The 17,855-nt window shown below is 34.9% G+C and overlaps 2 protein-coding genes across 3 annotated transcripts; one reads left to right on the top strand and one right to left on the bottom strand.

Moving 5' to 3' along the window:
- Nucleotides 1-580: 580 nt before the first annotated feature.
- LOC112559384 (Rieske domain-containing protein-like) lies at nt 581-4,558 on the top strand. Its single transcript, XM_025230591.1, has 5 exons — nt 581-697; nt 979-1,217; nt 1,742-1,830; nt 2,364-2,479; nt 2,797-4,558. The coding sequence occupies exons 2-5, from the start codon at nt 1,138-1,140 to the stop codon at nt 2,896-2,898; spliced, it is 387 nt and encodes a 128-aa protein (XP_025086376.1). The 5' UTR covers nt 581-697; nt 979-1,137; the 3' UTR covers nt 2,899-4,558.
- On the bottom strand, nt 4,557-17,775 carry LOC112559382 (mitochondrial coenzyme A transporter SLC25A42-like). 2 transcript variants are annotated; one of them, XM_025230589.1, is made up of 8 exons: nt 17,637-17,775; nt 15,024-15,223; nt 13,152-13,260; nt 12,654-12,840; nt 12,027-12,143; nt 11,519-11,670; nt 10,898-11,020; nt 4,557-10,505 (listed from the first exon to the last, which is right to left on the bottom strand). In XM_025230589.1, the coding sequence occupies exons 2-8, from the start codon at nt 15,201-15,203 to the stop codon at nt 10,297-10,299; spliced, it is 1,077 nt and encodes a 358-aa protein (XP_025086374.1). In that variant the 5' UTR covers nt 15,204-15,223; nt 17,637-17,775; the 3' UTR covers nt 4,557-10,296. The 2 variants fall into 2 exon arrangements, with proteins under 2 accessions (XP_025086374.1, XP_025086375.1); XM_025230590.1 differs by lacking the exon at nt 17,637-17,775 and adding an exon at nt 16,070-16,165.
- Between the last annotated feature and the right edge of the window lie 80 nt (nt 17,776-17,855).

Below are 17,855 nucleotides of genomic sequence, written 5' to 3'. Positions count from 1 at the left end.
AGAAGGCCATAACAAACAACAGCTTCTGAAGTATAAAACACTATATTTACTTTCCCACAGTAAAAATCAAACCAAACAAACGATCGCTCGACCATTCCTTCCAACTTTTTCATTCACGGCTTTATCTTTTTGACCAGGTGTTGGATACAAAGATATAATTATATATATGGTGCTCCCAAGCACGATACTTAAATCCAGCACCGACTGCAAGACATTTAACCATTGCGCTATCAATCGCCTCATTGCACACATCATTTGAAAAATGTTAACAGTTACAATTACATAGCATATATATTGTGTTTGTTCTTATTTTATTGTATAATTTTCAATCAACAGCGTCGCCAGTTGGGGCTGAAGGGCAACATATCAACGCAACATTTCCTGGCAGCGCCCTAAAATCCCTATTAACTTTTCGCTTCCCTGTATTTGTCAGGGTTGTAGCCACATTGCAAGCCTGAAGCCGGACATGAGATATAAATCACGTTCGGCAGAGGACACCACGAAGTTTGCGTCCATTCTCAGGAGGAACTAAGCCAACGAGTGCTTTTAACAAAAAAAAAAAAAGGTTTTAGAGTAGTTTCCCTTTCTTCACTGTTTACAAATGGCGTCCTTGCCTCGAGTGTGCCTTCAATTGTGGGAGTTCGTTTGTTCCCATGTGAACATTTTACGGAAACCGGCCTGCTAAATCAAACTAGAGGTCAGTTACATGGTACAAACACAGTCTAACGTATGTCACGTGCTCGCTCATCAACCGTTGGCCTGAAAAGTATTCAATGGAATTAAAATATATAAAAATAGACATCAAATTATGTTACCATATTCGTTGCAAACGCGTTTGCGTTCGTCGTTGTGTGCGTGCGAAATACATCAAATTTACCCTAAAAATATCATCTGATTTGAATCTGAATGATTTACTGAGCGAATATGAACGTCTTAAATCTATTGTTAATTTCTCATTCCACATTTCCCTTATTTCAGTCATGCATAGTACATCAGGGATACACATCTGTGACTGTTTCTGTGACAGCCTATATAAGCGTTCACTGACACATGCTACATTCATAGTCACCTGGAAGGCAGGCAGAGAGCAAACTCTAATTACTTTGAAAAAAAAAAGACAGAACAAAAAGCCTCCCCATGGCTGGTCACACTGACTGTGTACCTCAGTGGCAAGTGGTTGGGCATGTAAATGAACTTAAAAACCGTCAGTGTCGAAGGTATGTCCTGTACTTTTACTGAAAATGCTAAAGCACCCAAATATACCTTACTCAATGTTAACTATTTTTTTTTATTAATGGTGATTATTATAATAAATTGTCAAACTTTTCTATTAATTATAGCAATTATTTATTTGCTTATTATATGCTGTACCACAGTAAAAAAATGAAAAGTTGTAAATTATCATTCAGATTAGTACTATACAGAAATTTAATTATGATTACTTATTTTAATTCCATTGATGAGAAGAACCAAAGGGGATATTTACCTTTTTATTCAGTGCTTGTACCTTTTAAAATAACTGATAAAAAGTGCACATTTGTGGGTAAGTAAAGTTGGGGATGGATATGTGTATCTGCATTCACATGTTCATATGCAGGAATATAATATCATGCAATGTCTTCACAAATATTTAAAAAGTAAATTCAACTTTATGGAAAGTATAACCTGTGTAACTGTTTTAATTATAAAATGCTTTTTTTGCTGAAATAATTAGCACTTTTTTAATTTCCTTTTTTTTCAGACTTTACACAGCCAGTGGTATTGACCTTGCATTGTTCTGTGTAAAACAAGAACAATTTTACATTACAGGTGCAGCCTGTCCCCATGCAAGTGTGTAGTGCTCTTGATCTTTATTTATTGCTGTTTTTCAGATTTTGAGTTCTTGTGCACACAAGATAATAAATGCAGTGAAATTTAGTTGTTACTGCATATGTCAAAATAGAAGTAACATACCTGTGTGTGTGTGTGCATTTGTTTAATATGTTACATGTTTTAAAATGAGTGAAAATTATATACCAGCTGATGTTTAAAGCAAATGTTGACCAAATGGGAGATAACCATTATACAAGTAGGAAAGATGGTGTTTTTATCTCTTGAAAATGCAACTGCTGTTGATCATTGGTATGGCAGCCTTTTAACTGTTAAGAAAATACACTTCTTTTATTTATCTTCAGAATTTTTTGTGTATTACAAAAAAGAAAAAGAGGTAACTGCAATATTGATTTGCATGATTTGCAAGACTGTGTCCTCTGTACATCTTTTATTCTATAGTACTTTAAACCTTTGTGATGGATAGATTGATGAGTTTTTGAACCATTTCTAAAACTTGCTATTTATAGCAGCAAATTTGATCTGGATTTCAGGAGGACCACTGGACCAAGGTGACATTGAGGATATAGGAGGTGACCCTCATGTTGTGTGCCCACTTCACTTCTATACCTTTGATCTGCAAACTGGCCAATCATCATCAGGTTTGAAGGTAATGGATTATGTTATCATGTTAAGTCATGAAGTGGATGTGATAAGAAACTGAAATTTTATATATTTAAGGAAGTGCTTCAAAAGATATTGACAAAGAGAAATTTGTGCATAAGATGTTCTTTTATAATCAAGTTATAAATCCATGCATAAAATTTCAATATCTTGTGCCATTTTGATTTTTTTTTAGGCAGCTTTCAAATATTTGAGTACATGAGGCCTTATAACTTGATATGCAGTATTTTAACAAAACATGTGCTAGATGCCTATCAGTTTATTTTCTTTTTTTGACTTATGTGAACTTTCTTGTCTCTGTAGGTAGATACATTTGTGACAGATGTGAGAGATAATCAGTTGTACGTTCTACATTCAGAGGCTGTTTCTGTTAAACCGCTGAAGAAGTCACCGCGTAGTGATTAGTACTGCTCCTTTTCTTTTTATATGGAATTTTTAATGTTTAGATATAGTGCTTGCTACACTCTTTTTTCCTTGATTGCTCAGATTAAAAGTTTTGCTGCTGCTGTTGCAAGGTTTGATATTAAATGATTAGTATTGTGCCCTAAGACCTGGTGCAGTTTATTGATCTCCATATCAAGTTAATTATAAAAATTTCAAATGTGCAATACATTTCCCATTAAAATACTCTATGTTAAATAACCTTGAAATGTCTTTAAGAGATCCTCCATTTTTCACCAAGTACTCTCTTGCTTAAATAAGTAGATAATGCATATTATTTTTCACAGAAAAATTATTTGTTTTCTATATTTTACTCTAGTCTGATTTATACAAACTTTTTCAAAGCAGACATGTCACAGATTATTTACATTGTTATGTTCTGAAAAGCCAAATTTTTTTACTTGGGACATTCATCTTTTGTGTCGATCTTCACCTGTTATTATAAAAACTCTAATTTTTATAAATAGTGAAAACCCAATATGGAAAATGATTTGTTTCACAATAGTAAAGAAGAACACTTGTATATGTCATCATCTGACATGCAGTCCATTCATTGCTCACTTATAGCTTTTCAGCTGTCTCCACTGGTTAAAAAAAATAAAATAAAGGGTGTTACAGGGCCTAAAATATGTCAGCGACATTAGTATCACATAATTGATGAAAAACAAACAAGTCATAATAAGCACAATGCATAAAATACATCCACCATATTCTGCATTACAAAATTATCAATTGTAATGTGTATTTAGAAAAATATCTTTAAAAAGTCAGTGACTTAGGAAAGACAAATATCATAAATCACTACCTTGTAATTAATAATAAATAATAACATATTTATATAGCCCCTTTTTTTAACACCAGCCAGTCTCAAAGTTCTTAGCATGCAGGCACATGCAATGCTAGATGAAAATACAAGATATCACACGTTGGCCAATTATGTATATGAAAGGTGAAAGAGGAAACCCAAGTACTACGTCCCCCCCCCACCAAAAAAAAAAAAAAAACCCAACAAAATCTAACCCACTGACAGCGCTCTAAACAGGTGTCACATCCTAAGAAAGGTATGTCAGAGCCACGATAGGAATCCACAACACCCAGGTCTCACTGTCACCACCAACCGACTACACTGCAAAACTAAATAGCCCATGGACATGCAAGATTATGATTGCATCATCCTGACAGTTTTGGCTGTTTGCAGCGTGATGATTTGACATCACATCATATATTTCATCATTCCACTGCTGTTGCCAGTTATTTTATGTCTTTACTAGAATCACTGCAATGTTAACTATGTATTCTTATTGATGTATAAGTAATTATTATTAGCATTATCCTTGGTAGGACAATTTTGGCTCATGATGTATCTATCCTTGGTTTAATAGCTGCAGAATGATTGTGCACTATTTATAGTTAAATAAAAATTTTCACCTTTTTGGCATGTGTATCAGTGGTCTTAATCAAGAAGAAGTTAAAAAAAAATCCATAACAAAAGTAAATTTTCTCATTAACTTGTGTTTTAATCTCTTTTGCTAAAAATAAGTCTTTTGTAAATAATGTTCTAGTTTGTATATTTTTTAAGAATGCCGCTGCTTAACACTAAAGGAAAGGTGAACCAGAATGGAAATTGTCTGTTTATTTTTATTTTTTGTGAACACACAGTTCATATTCAAACATCACAAAAATATAGCTGCATACTACTTGCAAATCAAGCCATCCCAACATCTACCTTGCAAAAATGGGCTCGTACAGAGCAAATGTTCATCTATTATGGCTCACCACAGCCGAAAATCATCACCAACACTGAATCACTTACACACACACATTTTTCATTTCTTTTCACTGTGCACACATTTACTGGCATTGGATCAAGGTCATACAAGACGACCTCATTACCTGAATTGCACAAAATCTGTTCCAACATTTACAAGTGCACTGACAGGCTGTAATAAATTTATGAAGTTAATCGCTTATGATTTCAATAAGAAATTGCACATTATGTACACACCCTGAGGCACAACTTTCTAACTCAGTTGCTTTAAATTATATCAGCAACTGTTCAGTCTGGGTACTAGTACTGAGAGTACTACATAATAGCCAAAAGATTAACATTTTAAAGATTAACTTGAATGTATTTAAAAATTTTTACAAAAACAGTTTTTAGGCTTTTGATAAGCTGCAACATACATAACAAAAGATAAAGGGTGTATGTTACTAAAGAGGACAGAAAAAAATATTTATCTTCCCTCTCTATGCATCTACATAGAGCAAGCATTTGTCATTTCAGAATCTGGTTACCTTGACTAGCTACCAACTAGTGCACACAAAAAAAGTTATTTCAAACAACTACTGTCTAGAACAGAAATTCAGCAGCCCTCAATATCTTGTCACAGATCTACTTCTCAATGTACTCCTGTTCCATCAGTACAGAGTTCTGACCTTATGGCAGAACAAGACAATTTTGTTACGAATGTCAGTATTTATAGAGTGCCAAGTCTCAAATCAAGTTTGCTTCAGTTCTAATTTTTTAAGAACTTCTTAAGTGTGACCCTTCTTTTAGGCCAGTGTGAGTGTTACACAAAGTGGGCCATTATCAAATTCTTTACCATTTGTTGGACTTGCATACAGATCTTAGTTATGTGTTGCATAGAAGCAGTCAGGATTGATGATGAGTTATAGCACATGACTAAGTTGTACATTATTGTTTAAAATATCATCACTACCCACATTCCACCTAGCTTCACCAACTGTTTAGCAAGCTTAACTGTTTATGAGGACTACAAAACTTTAAATAGTTTGCTTCTGTGTCTTCTAGCCTGACCCCTGTGATTATTTAATGGCAGCCGTGACTACCAGCTCTTAATAATACAAAACTAGTGCTCTTAAATATCATTTTCATTAGCTCTACCTGTTGTAAATCATATGACATTATGTAAACAGATACATTTTAGAGGTGAATGTTACATAGTGAGATGTTCATCCTCTTTGTTAAGTGATGTTTCATATATGTTGAATGAATGCAAACACACAAAAGTAAAAAAGCTAAAGAAAATCCCACTAGTAATTTGAAGGGATGAAGAAGTGTTTTCTTCTAGCAGTTATTACAGACCACATTGCAATAAAAGGAGTGTGATATCAAAAAACGTAACACTCATCTTTTCTGCAAAAATCTAAAGGCACTCTGGCAGTAATGCCAGCAGTTGACAATGCCCTAAACAATTTCTACATAATGGTGAAAAAAAATATAGTGTGCAGGCACTTAAATGGTTAAAGAGCAAACAATGTAAGTTATCAGGCAGTAAAAGGAATATTGCAGTTAAGAGAATTATATTTTCAGACAACAAATAAGGCAGTAGCGCAATATGTAAAGACAGAACTCCTAAAATTTGTATGGGAGAAACGTAAGATGTGTAAAAAATATTAATATAGTAATACAGCAGATTTTCAGGTCAGGTACAGAAAAGGCAAAGAGTTGCAGTTGAGACTTGAAATAATAGATAACATGAAATAATGAGAAAGACTTCTGCAATAATCCAGCTTCTGGTAGACTCTAAGCACAGATAGCAAGCACGAAGAAAGCCACGTTGGTGTTGCACTCATCAGGAGCTCTTATAAAAGGGCCTAATTTTATTATTCTTACCTGCAGTCTGCAGTCCTCCATGGCAGAGCGATTTTTTTTTTAAGGGTAAACTACAATAATCTCAAAAGTTTTGAAGATTTTTTTTTCATGACTTCTAAGACTGCTTGCTTATAATATGCAATACACAGATTAAATGACTAGTGCATTACAAAGTAACTCCATAAATCAGCATAACAAAAGGCATTCACCAAAACCACTTCCAATAAAACAAATACATTAATACAAATGCATTCCAAATTATTTTCCAGCCTGTTCAAACTCAGACATCATAAGGATGGGGTGAAGCATGTTAATTGCAATCCTGGGTCAGACATGTTTTCAGATGTTTTTCAATCCTGGGTCAGAAAGCCATCTAAAAATAAATAAACAAAATGAAAAAAGCCAGTGACCATAGGCAGTACAGATTTCTTATAATTCGTAAATATACCATATGCAAAAAAAGGTCAACATTGTGTCAGCCTATTGTTTACCAACGATGACAAATCTATTATTTTCCCCCCAAAATAGAATGTGTTTATACTATTACCAGTAAGAAATGCCGTGTCAATAATATTACTCCTCCTTCATTTGATTTCTGCATCACAGTCTGCTTATCAGCCTTTTCGTAGCACTGAGACTGCCCTGCTTAAGGTGACAAACATTTTGTCTGCTCTGGACAGAGGTGATATCATTTCTCACAATGTTGGACCTGTCTGCTGCCTTTGATACTATGCACCACACTACTCTCATTCATACTCAGTATGCTCTATGGTATCTCAGGCTCCCCGTTCAACTGGATTCAGTCATATCTCTCAGAACTCGGTTATAGTGAATGGTTGCATGTCTCCAGCAGTCTCTATTCACTCAGGAGTTCCCCAAGGTTCTGTACTTGGTCCCATCCTCTTTATCATGTACATGAAGCCACTTACTACTTTAATTCAATCTCACTCTATATCTGATCAATCCTTCGTTGATGACACTCAGCTGTATACCAGCTGTTCTCCTTCTCAGGCACACACCGTTATCCAAAACATCCAAGATTGTATTTCTGATATTAGACAATAGATGACCCACAACAAGTCAAAACTAAATGATGAAAAAACAAAAGCTTTAATTTTTTCAAAGAGAAGAGTGGAGTTTACCCTTCACTGCCTGTCTCTGCTCGGGTAAGAGATGCCGATGTTCTTTTGTACTTCAACACGTAACTTAGATTACATAATGTCTGCTGACATGTCTCTTGATAAGCATGTTTCTCACATCTGCCGTTCTGCATACTATGAGCTCTGGAAGATCAGCTCCATTCGTCATACTCTGTCCATCTCAACCACCAAAATTCTCATCAGCTTATTTGTTCTGACTAGACTACTGCAACTCTCTTCTTGCTGGCTTCCACAGTACCTCATTGATAAGCTTCAGAAAGTCCAAAATTCACCTGCTTGTCTCGTTTTCTGGACTTGCAAGTGGAAGCATGTCACAGCACTTTTCACTCTCTTCATTGCTTACCAAGCTAGAATGAACTACAAGCTCTAAACTGTATGCTATGGATTCTTTGATGGCTCCTCTCCCCACTATACTGAAATTTTGTCTGTCCACATTCCTGCCCGAAACCTTCGCTCCTCATCAGACTACTGCATTCTGTCCATCCCTACCACGAAAAACAGTAACATACATTCTCCGTTTGTGCTGCTAAGCAGTGGAACTCTCTTCCACATCACATTCGTCACTCGGACTCCAAGACTACATTCAAACAGTCTCTGAAAACATGTCTGTTCACAAAGTACTATCCCTGAATTACCATTCTTAACTCCCTGGCAATAATGTCATGCTAACCACCATGTAACGACTTCATCTTATTGTTTATAGTATTTACGTCCCTTCATCCACTGTTTTACACTCTACTCTTGTACCTCATCTTATGTTGTACAGTGTGACTTTACGTACCTCACTGTCCACTGGCTGTTATATTTCATTTATCATTATTGGTCTGCACAGATAGTGCAATATATCTTGGTCATGATGCTGCATGTTATAAATTCACATTATTATTACTTCTATGATAATAAGCTCCTTGAAGCAATTATGTTTCTTATAGAACACAGGCTGCTGATACCATCAAGATCAATCAAAGCTTCATACTCATCTTCCCCATACAAAATCAAATGTCAAGAATGCTACTCCAATGATTGTATATGCGTGTGGGGGAAAAACTGGTGTTTGACACTGAGCCAGCAACTAAGGCTATATCATGGCAAAGCTGTCAGTCCAGTAAAACAGATTCCACATGCAGAGACAGACAAGCATGCACAAGAAAAGATTTGAACCCAGAACAGCTAATCTTCACTGTATTGGTGACAGGCGCTAACTTGTGTGACATTTAACCGCCGTCCCCCCCTCAATGATGGGGAACATGGTTAACTACTGCAATCAGTATCATGATCCAAGGTGCTAGTCATAACAATTTTCATCGATGCACAGAGCTACCAATCACAAGACTTTATGGAAACAAGACATCAAGAATACTTTATGTACCTTTTCATAATAGGAGTCTTGTTTTTTTCTTTCCATTTTGAAAGTTATGCACATAGGCTCATGTTGGTAGAGTTTTTAACTATAATTACCTCTCCTCTAAGAGATAATTTCATTTTGCTGGGATTTTTAAAAGGATATTTAAATATACATATAAAAATACTGGGTTCGCTTGGAATTGTAAGAAATTAAAGAAAAGAGCATGCACCTTTTACACATTGACACTCTAGCAGTGGAAGGTGTTTCCTAATATCAACTGTTCACTGCATGAGGCAGGGGAAAAATGCTTCTTGTTGCGCAAACGTAAAGGATATTGATGTTGCAATAAATTTTCATGGAAAATTATAAATGAAACAGTTGCATCACATTACATTCTCTATTTGAGAAATATTCAAGCAGGGTAAAATAATCAATGTGGTAATCATGCCTTAACTACTCCTTTGCATTCACAGATGTGAATGCTTTCACTGCTACAGCTCGATTGCATCAATTCATCCACATTGATTGCAAAGCACATCAGTGAACAACTTAATTAGAAGATCTACCTGCAACTTATCTTCACTGAAATGATTTTGATGCTATTTCAGGGATAATGAGGCAGCTTAAGATTTTTATTAGATAATTTTGGGGAAAAATAATAAATCTTAAGAATCAATGTTTGGTGTGTAATAAAGATTACTTTTTATAAAAATTACTTTTATAAAAATAGTGACCATGTTAGTCTTAATCTTATTAAGCAAACATTGTTTGTGTAATTATAAACTGCTTTTTAGTATTCGCAAAGAAAAAGAAAAACGTGATTTAATATTCTTTTTATGCATACTCATGTCAGTTGTCATCATTTCATACCAATATTTTGTGTACTCTCTATTGTAGAAGTAGCACTCAAAACTTGAATTGCTGTCAGCAACATGTACACACACAGTTACCAAATTTTATAGTCAGGAAGCTTGTTGTAAGCTAGTCTGGGGTAAAAAAAAGTGACAAAAATGACATGAATGTGCACAACAACATGTCAAAACCACACCCAAATGCCCTTGTCTGCACTCACACACAAAGCAAACTTTTCATCTGATACATTCTCTACAAAATAGTTGACACCCGCTGGTACAGATGTACATATCACATTTTTTAAAGACTTTAAATATACAATGACAGGCACTCTGAGTGCTCACTGTAAAACTTCTGCAACAAATGTTTATCCCTTGTATAGGGGAAGGTTACCGTACACCATCATGAAAAACCTCTAGTCTTCGAAGCCAGCGCTGTGTGAGGTCAAAAGTCATGAAGCTGACACCAACAGCAATCGGCCCTTTGATCCAGTTCATACTTAGCCCTTTATACAAGCCCTGGATCACACCTTCTTCAGCAACAATCTGCCGAGCTGTACCTATGATTGATGTGTAATCTTGGGCATGACCCATGACTCCTGATAATAAAGACAAGACACAAAACTGGCTGAGTTTGCTATCATAATTTTAATGGCTACTAGATTCTATGAAAATATTATCATACTCATGCTCATGAAAAAAGCTAATTTCAGCTGAATAGCAAAACAACTAAGCACCTATTGTTTCACTAACTGGTTCACATAAAACAATAAAACTTATGCTAAAGAATATAGATGAGAGTAGGAAGGTTTTGTTGATCCACAATATCGTTGCAGGTGAAAGCTTTTCCTCAACAGTGTTCTTAAGTTCTAAAGAAATTAAACTATTAAGAAAGGTAGAAAAACAAAATTAATGCTTAGCACTTAAGGACCATGTACTTACATACTTTAGTATCATTGTTTTATTGCTGTATATAATTACACACAAGTACCTGCTGTCTGCATACGGCGCCGGACAATGTCCAGAGGATATGAAGCAGACTGTCCCAGCAATCCAGCACAGGCTCCAAATATCAACCTTTCTACTGGATTAGGATCTCGACCTTTGAATGTCTCTAAAATGTAAAAATTAAAAAATCTATTCACATTACTTGGCAAGTTAGATTAATTTTCCCCAAAACTTTTAATCGCTTAAAATAAACGATGACAAGGAAATTGAAAATAACAAATTAAATTATACAATCCTCAAGAGGGAAAAACAAGGTCTGTGTGCTCTCCAGTAAAGGCAGAAAAAGGAAGGGCTTGTTTTTAAAAGTAAGAGGCAAGCGAACCATGTACTTTAAGTTGGGCTTAATTGATAGATACTGATAACTAACTTTTAACTAACAGTTTTGAATCACACTCAATCAAAATTCTTAGATCACAAAGGAATTGTTTACCTACAGTTGCATCTACATCACAGCTTAAAGGCTAATTCATGAAGACTGCCATGTTTGAAAAACTTTCACTAAGAAAAAAAAAATCTTAGATCATTTAAGCCCACTCTCCAATTTCCCTTGCAATTTCTTTATAAAAAAAAGTAGCTACACATGTCTATAAAAAGTCAAAACTACCTGCATGGAATTTCTTAAGACTCTCATAGGTAAAAAAGCTTGTGCCAGAATATGGAATGGAACCTAGCATGGTAGGTGTGAAACCACGGTACATTGTCCTGGGGCCCTCTTCCCTGTAAATCTTGAGGAAAACCTCTACAATATTGTGATACCTGAAAAAAATTAAAGCACTGAAAAAATATTGTTATCCTGCAGTTTTGCATAAATCATAATGCAGGCAAAGTTAATAGCTAGAATAAGGTCAAAATGCATTGCACTTCTTATAATTTACTTAAATGTGCACTTCAAGCTTCAAAGAGAGCATCAAGACATTGCAAGAAAACAGCTGTGAAGTAAATACCTGTCATGTTTTCTAGCTCTGAAACAAAAACTGAGTGGACAATAAGACTATCACAGGCAAACAGCATTATTTTTTTCAGATTTAAAGCATAAAAATATAATAAAGTATTTTGATTTTCTGAAAAACACCATCGGGACATTTTAACAACTGTTTGTGTACAACGTTTACCTGTCACGAGCAGTGACTGCCATGCGAGCTCTGACAAGATCAAGCGGATAGGTGCAGGCTACAGAGGTGACCCCAGCTAATGACCCTGCAAGGAAGCGGCGAGCTGGTGGCAAATGTCTGCAATCAAAATTGCTGTTCTTGTCATTTGAATTTTATCAAGTCCTTAAAAATATACTGTCAGTTAATACAGGCTCATACTATCTCCTACCTAAATATCTACATAACAAAGACCCTCACACATTTTTTGATTGTGTGCTACATTATAATTGTTTCTAATAACTATTTCTATATGTTCTATGCATGATTTTTACAATCATATAGTCAATAAAATCATATATTTCAGAGTTATGCTGAAATTTCAGTTGTCTTATAAACTTGGACAAACTTCCTGTAGAAAAACAAAGTATAAAGAGGAAGCTAACATGGGTAAAAGATAGCTAAAAAACATAGCAAACTGGTTAAACTCATCCTCCAGAATAATAAGAAACTGTTAGTCCTAAGGCAAAGCTTTTAAAAGTGATACTTTAAAGTCTTATTGTCATTCTCACTAGGACACTCAAAACCAATTTTAAAAAACCCAAACAAACACTGGAAAAAGGGATATTGCTGTAAAACTGTATTGCTTACTTCTTGGTCTTACTAGGATTAAGCATAATTTTAAACTGCTCATGAGCAGCATACTGGATGGCAGCATAGGGCACAATGCGTGCCATGGTGGCAGAGTTCCCCCGCCATAGGGACAGGATCCCTTCATTTTTTGCACTTTTATACAAGAAGCTCAAAGCTTTGCCGAATGAAAAAGGTTTGTTGGCAACTGAAAAGCAAAAAGTGGAGTATTTCAAAAATCAAAACAAAATTTTATAACTTTGAATATGTAAGAAATATGCAAATTTCATATCCATGAGAATCTACATGCCATGTATGCTTTTGCACTTGGTGGTGGTAAAGACTGCATTTCCAAACCTACAAGCATACACACACATAAATATGTAGGCATGCAACCATACATTTATATGCAAGCACATGTGTGCACACACACACTTATTACAAAACAAAACAGGATTGTTTTCAAGAAAAAGTAATTTTTCCATGCTCTGCTGATTGGCAATTAGTTTTGAGTCTCACCTTGGAAGTTGATTTTGGTGCGATCTAAAGGGGCAATAACAGTTTTAGCAACGGATCCTGCAAGGGCTCCAGCTACAAGAGATGTCAGGATCTTACTATGAGTGGGCACCTGTACAAAAAAGCAAATAAAACTCAGACCACTGATAATCAAACTTTGTAAACAAACATCATGGAAAAATATCTCTACAAATCTATATCCAGTATTATATAAGTTCTATGTTTTGAATTACACACCATGCCTGAAAAGCAAACCTAACAAAACTTTTAAGCAGCTAATTGATGAATTACTTGAATGTGACTTAATACTTTATTTTGTTCAATAGGTAATTGTTACAATAGGCAAATGAAGTTGCTGAGAAGTATAACCAACAGTCTGGTCTAAGATCTCCAAATGAAAACAAAATGCTTTTGATGCAAATTTTAGAAATAGGACATTTTATCTTTCTAATGAGAAAAAAGAAAGAAACCAACACACTATTTTAAGGAAAATGATTTCCATAGATTACTTTTCTGAACAGCTGAGGAACAATCGTACAGGTATAAAATACTGAAGGTAGATATTTTAGGAACCAAAAGGGCCTAATGGATGATGCAATTTAATATGTGGATGTGGACAAGATGAAAACTATAGCTAACAGCACAGCCTAGTGGTTGTTTTCATGCTGCAACATAAGGTTATTATCTAATACTATGTTATCTATTTGCAAAGACAAGGTATTTGATGGTAATCCATGGGAGCTAAGAGCTTTCTTTACACAGTCACAATATTCTGGAATAAAGTAAAGGTCACAAATAAGAAGAGTAATCCAAGGAAAAAACATCACTTGCTTTCAAAATACTCCTCAAACAATTAGAGATGGCCATCATAAGCCTTATTATCATTTAAGTGCTTGCATTTACATGCTTTGAATCCCAGTTATTCTTCAGCCTAATTTTAATCTCTGAATACCTTCCATCTTTTCTTATTAAAACTGTCTGTCTGAATATATATATAATATTGGACTCTTTCAAGCCACAAATGTAAGTCATGTAGGCTGTGGGAAAAAATTAGGGTACTGATGGAAAATAAAGCTATATACTGAAGAAACAAATGAGTTGCAAACTGTGAAAACATCAACATTAGGACTAGTTAAGCATGTCAAGGCAGAGAAAATTGACAAAGTTCAAGCCATACGATATTACAAAAGCATTAAGGGAAATCCTCAACATAAATAAGGAATGATGAAAAGCATTTGTTTGAATGACAAGCACAATGAATAAGTGGGGAGGGAACTGGTATTTTACTCGAGCCAGCAACTAAGGCCATATCACAGGAAGGCAGCCAGCCCTGTAAACAGATGCCACATACAGAGAAAGAACAGCGTGCCTGAGACAAGAGCTGAACCCAGGACAACCAACCTTCACTGCATTGGTGGCAGATGCGCCACCTGACTGCCCACAATAAATAAGGGGAGGCTATTTTATCACTTGCAGAGTAATCCTCATCTATTACATTTTTTTTAGTACTGGTTTGATCAAACTGCAAAAAGCAGAAGCACAGTAACGCTGGTCAATGCAGTTTAAACACAAACTTTAACTCACTGGACCCCAGTTATTTACTTTCTTCATCTGCCAGTTATTACTTTAATGAGGAGCAACCAAAGGTTGCATGACTATAGTTGCAATCTAGGCTGTGTACTAAGGGAAAAAAATCTATATCACAGAAGTGGAAAAATATTAACAATTTAATTGCTTTAGACCTGAAGCAATCTTAAAATTTGGTTTTGGTTCTTTTAGCATACTACAGAATGTGAACTAAGCATTTCTTCTCTTCTATACATTATTCTTCATAAAATAAATTTTTGAAAACTCACCAAGAGCTATTTTATATACCTTTTCATTGATTTTATGCTCATCATGATGATACTGTTCATCTTGTCCATTGCTGCTGTTTGTTGAAATGTGTTTTACACCATCTTTTCCTACACCTCCCATGATATGAGCAGCCACAATTGCCTCCCCTGATGATGTCAACAGTTCTACACCAGCTTCTTGCAGCTTGATACCCATCATGCCTTACCAAATGTTGCAAGCTGACAGATAAAAATGTGAGACAAATTCAGACCTTGTAAAGTAATTTTTGCCCATTTCTCGTTCACATTTAATTTATGGTGAAAAAGCATTTCAAAAAACACTGACAGAAAAATAATAATAAAAAAATTAACGAATCTTGATCATGTATACCTCTATTTATTTACAGGAATTATCAGTGTGTGTGTGCAAAATTGAACAGGAAATTGTATGTACATATATTGAAGACTAGCAAATATCTGTCTTAAATTCCACGAATATTAAAAACAAAATTATTTAATATGCATTCTAAAACTAAGGTGTCACACATCTGGACCTGGAAATAAATCTTTTGAAAATCTTAATTATGATTATCTAAGAATATTAAAACTCAAGCAGCCTGTTTTTACTTACATCCTTGTATTATTTAGTTTAATAATTTGAATCACATATCTAGCTTCAGGTCAAAAAGATCAGTATGGTTGCTTTTCGGTTTATTCAGATGCTGAATTCTCAAAACAGGCTGTCTAAAGTGTCAAATGGGCAAAGTAAGTTGAGCAGGAAAGGGCACAATTGATTACAGTATATCTTTTGAAAGCAAAATCCATCACAACAATTTTTAACCATTAATTAATCCTTTATATTTATAAACTTTTTCTTTAATGAAAGGTCATGAGTTAGTCAAGAAATTTAATAACAAAAGGATGCAAGCATGATAGGAAAACACTTTACAGAATCTGAAAGGATTATGTAATTTCTCTTATTAGTTCTGGATCTTTATTTTTTGCCCAAATGGTGGAGATTCTTAAAACATAAAGCTATATTCAAATATGCCAATGAAGAATGCACAGTAAGAAACCAATACTTACAAACAGTAGTGAAAAGAAACAAATATATTAGTGGTTTGGCAAAAGTGTTGTGTCTGTTATTTAATACTGCTAATAAAAGCAAACATCTGGTGAAGGTTTATAAGTCATACTGTTCATGTATGAATCACAACTTGTTTTGAAGCCAATGACAACAACAAAATGGTGGCAGTAAAAGTGCAACTTTAGTCATGAAACACTCAAAAACACTTGTAATGAAATAACATTTTATTTACCTAGCACCATTTTAGATTTTCAAAGCATATCTGTATTTGACCAACATAGATGACCCTGTTTCAGCGCAGCCTACTGATTATAAACTATAAATGATTTCTGTAATGTAATCATTGTTTCTTTCCCCTGGATTAAAATTTTTATAATGTCTGACTGAATAAGTTACTCAAACAAAACTAAAACCAATTATTTTGCGTTATACCAAGGTAATACGAAATCACTTTTATTTCTCTAGTTCTTAATTGAAGCATGAAAACTCAGTTGTCATTGAAAGCTTTAGTTAAACTAAAGAATCATTTCTTTTATAAAAAATAGTAATTGTAAGGATTTTGATAAAAAGAGATAATCAAATGACCTTACATTTGTGGTGAAGGGGGCTGTTAGAGACCACCTATGTCAAAGCCAGCTTCTCTCTGCACTGCTTTACCTTTCCTAACCCTAGTCAGGTACACACTCCACAGGGGTTCAACTGGGAAAAGTTTACTGCTCCAGGCAAGTATTGAACCTGGTAGTGTGTGGAAGGTAAAAAAGTATTGAACCTGGTAGTGTGTGGTGGGGTTTGAATGTCATTACTTAATCACTAAGCTGTTTACTTGCTCAAATCTCTTGTGTAGATGTGTGCTCAAGAGTTTCAATGTTTTTGTTGTCTATACTGCTACTGCCAGTTCTAAATTGCCTATTTCTGTAATTGCATATAACTGGACTGTCTTGTATCAAATGAATTTCATCAAATAAAAAACTGATTTCGTATATATATATACAATCATTGTGTTAAAATGATAAGAAACATTAATTAAATAGATTTGCTGTAATGTCGGAACTCACAAGGAGTGGAATCCTAGTGGATTTCTTACTGGTTTTCAGATATACATTAGTCCCATACCTTTGTGAAAAGAACAGTATATTCTCCAGTTACAAGTTTTGGTAAATCGTGTCTCCTACATTTTTTTCCCGGTAAGCAGAAATGAAATAAGGGAATGTGTTGGCATTAGAGGGCTTGACGACACACGCTTGAAAATTAATCTCGCGAGTCTCAAAAATGACAGAAAATAATACATATAAAAAGAATAAAAACATCGTTCGAATTAAGCATGTCTGCTTACAGCACTGATGATGCAATCAGTTTTCAAAAGCTAAATGGCCAAAGTTCAACAATACCAAAACAGTACACCTTTCAATAAGACCACGCTTTCCAGCAGACTGCAAAAAACACAAAAAGTCGATCCCATTGTTATTTATAACTACTGAAAACATCTACTGATTGACAATTTCTAGAGACATGGTCTGTGCTTTTAATAACGCCAGTGGGTATCAACAGTAATATTTGGTGACTCACTCGTTGTCTTGTAGGCAAACAGCTCCATTGAAAAGCGCGTAGAATAATAATGTCTGTCCGACTGTTGGCTTCACCTCAGCGTCACACTCACGCAGCCTAAAGTCTACCTAAACTGTCTCTTGGTTAGTCAAATAAAGCTGCTAAAGAGTGCAGTAGGCAGCTTTCAAACTACTCTTTGAAAATAAATTCCGCCAGCTTGTTTGTAAAACGCACAAGAAA

Source organism: Pomacea canaliculata, linkage group LG3 (genome assembly GCF_003073045.1).
Source record: "Pomacea canaliculata isolate SZHN2017 linkage group LG3, ASM307304v1, whole genome shotgun sequence".
Lineage (NCBI taxonomy): Eukaryota > Metazoa > Mollusca > Gastropoda > Architaenioglossa > Ampullariidae > Pomacea > Pomacea canaliculata.
The sequence above is the reverse complement of the archived record's forward strand: the minus strand, read 5'-3'. Positions and strand labels throughout refer to the sequence as shown.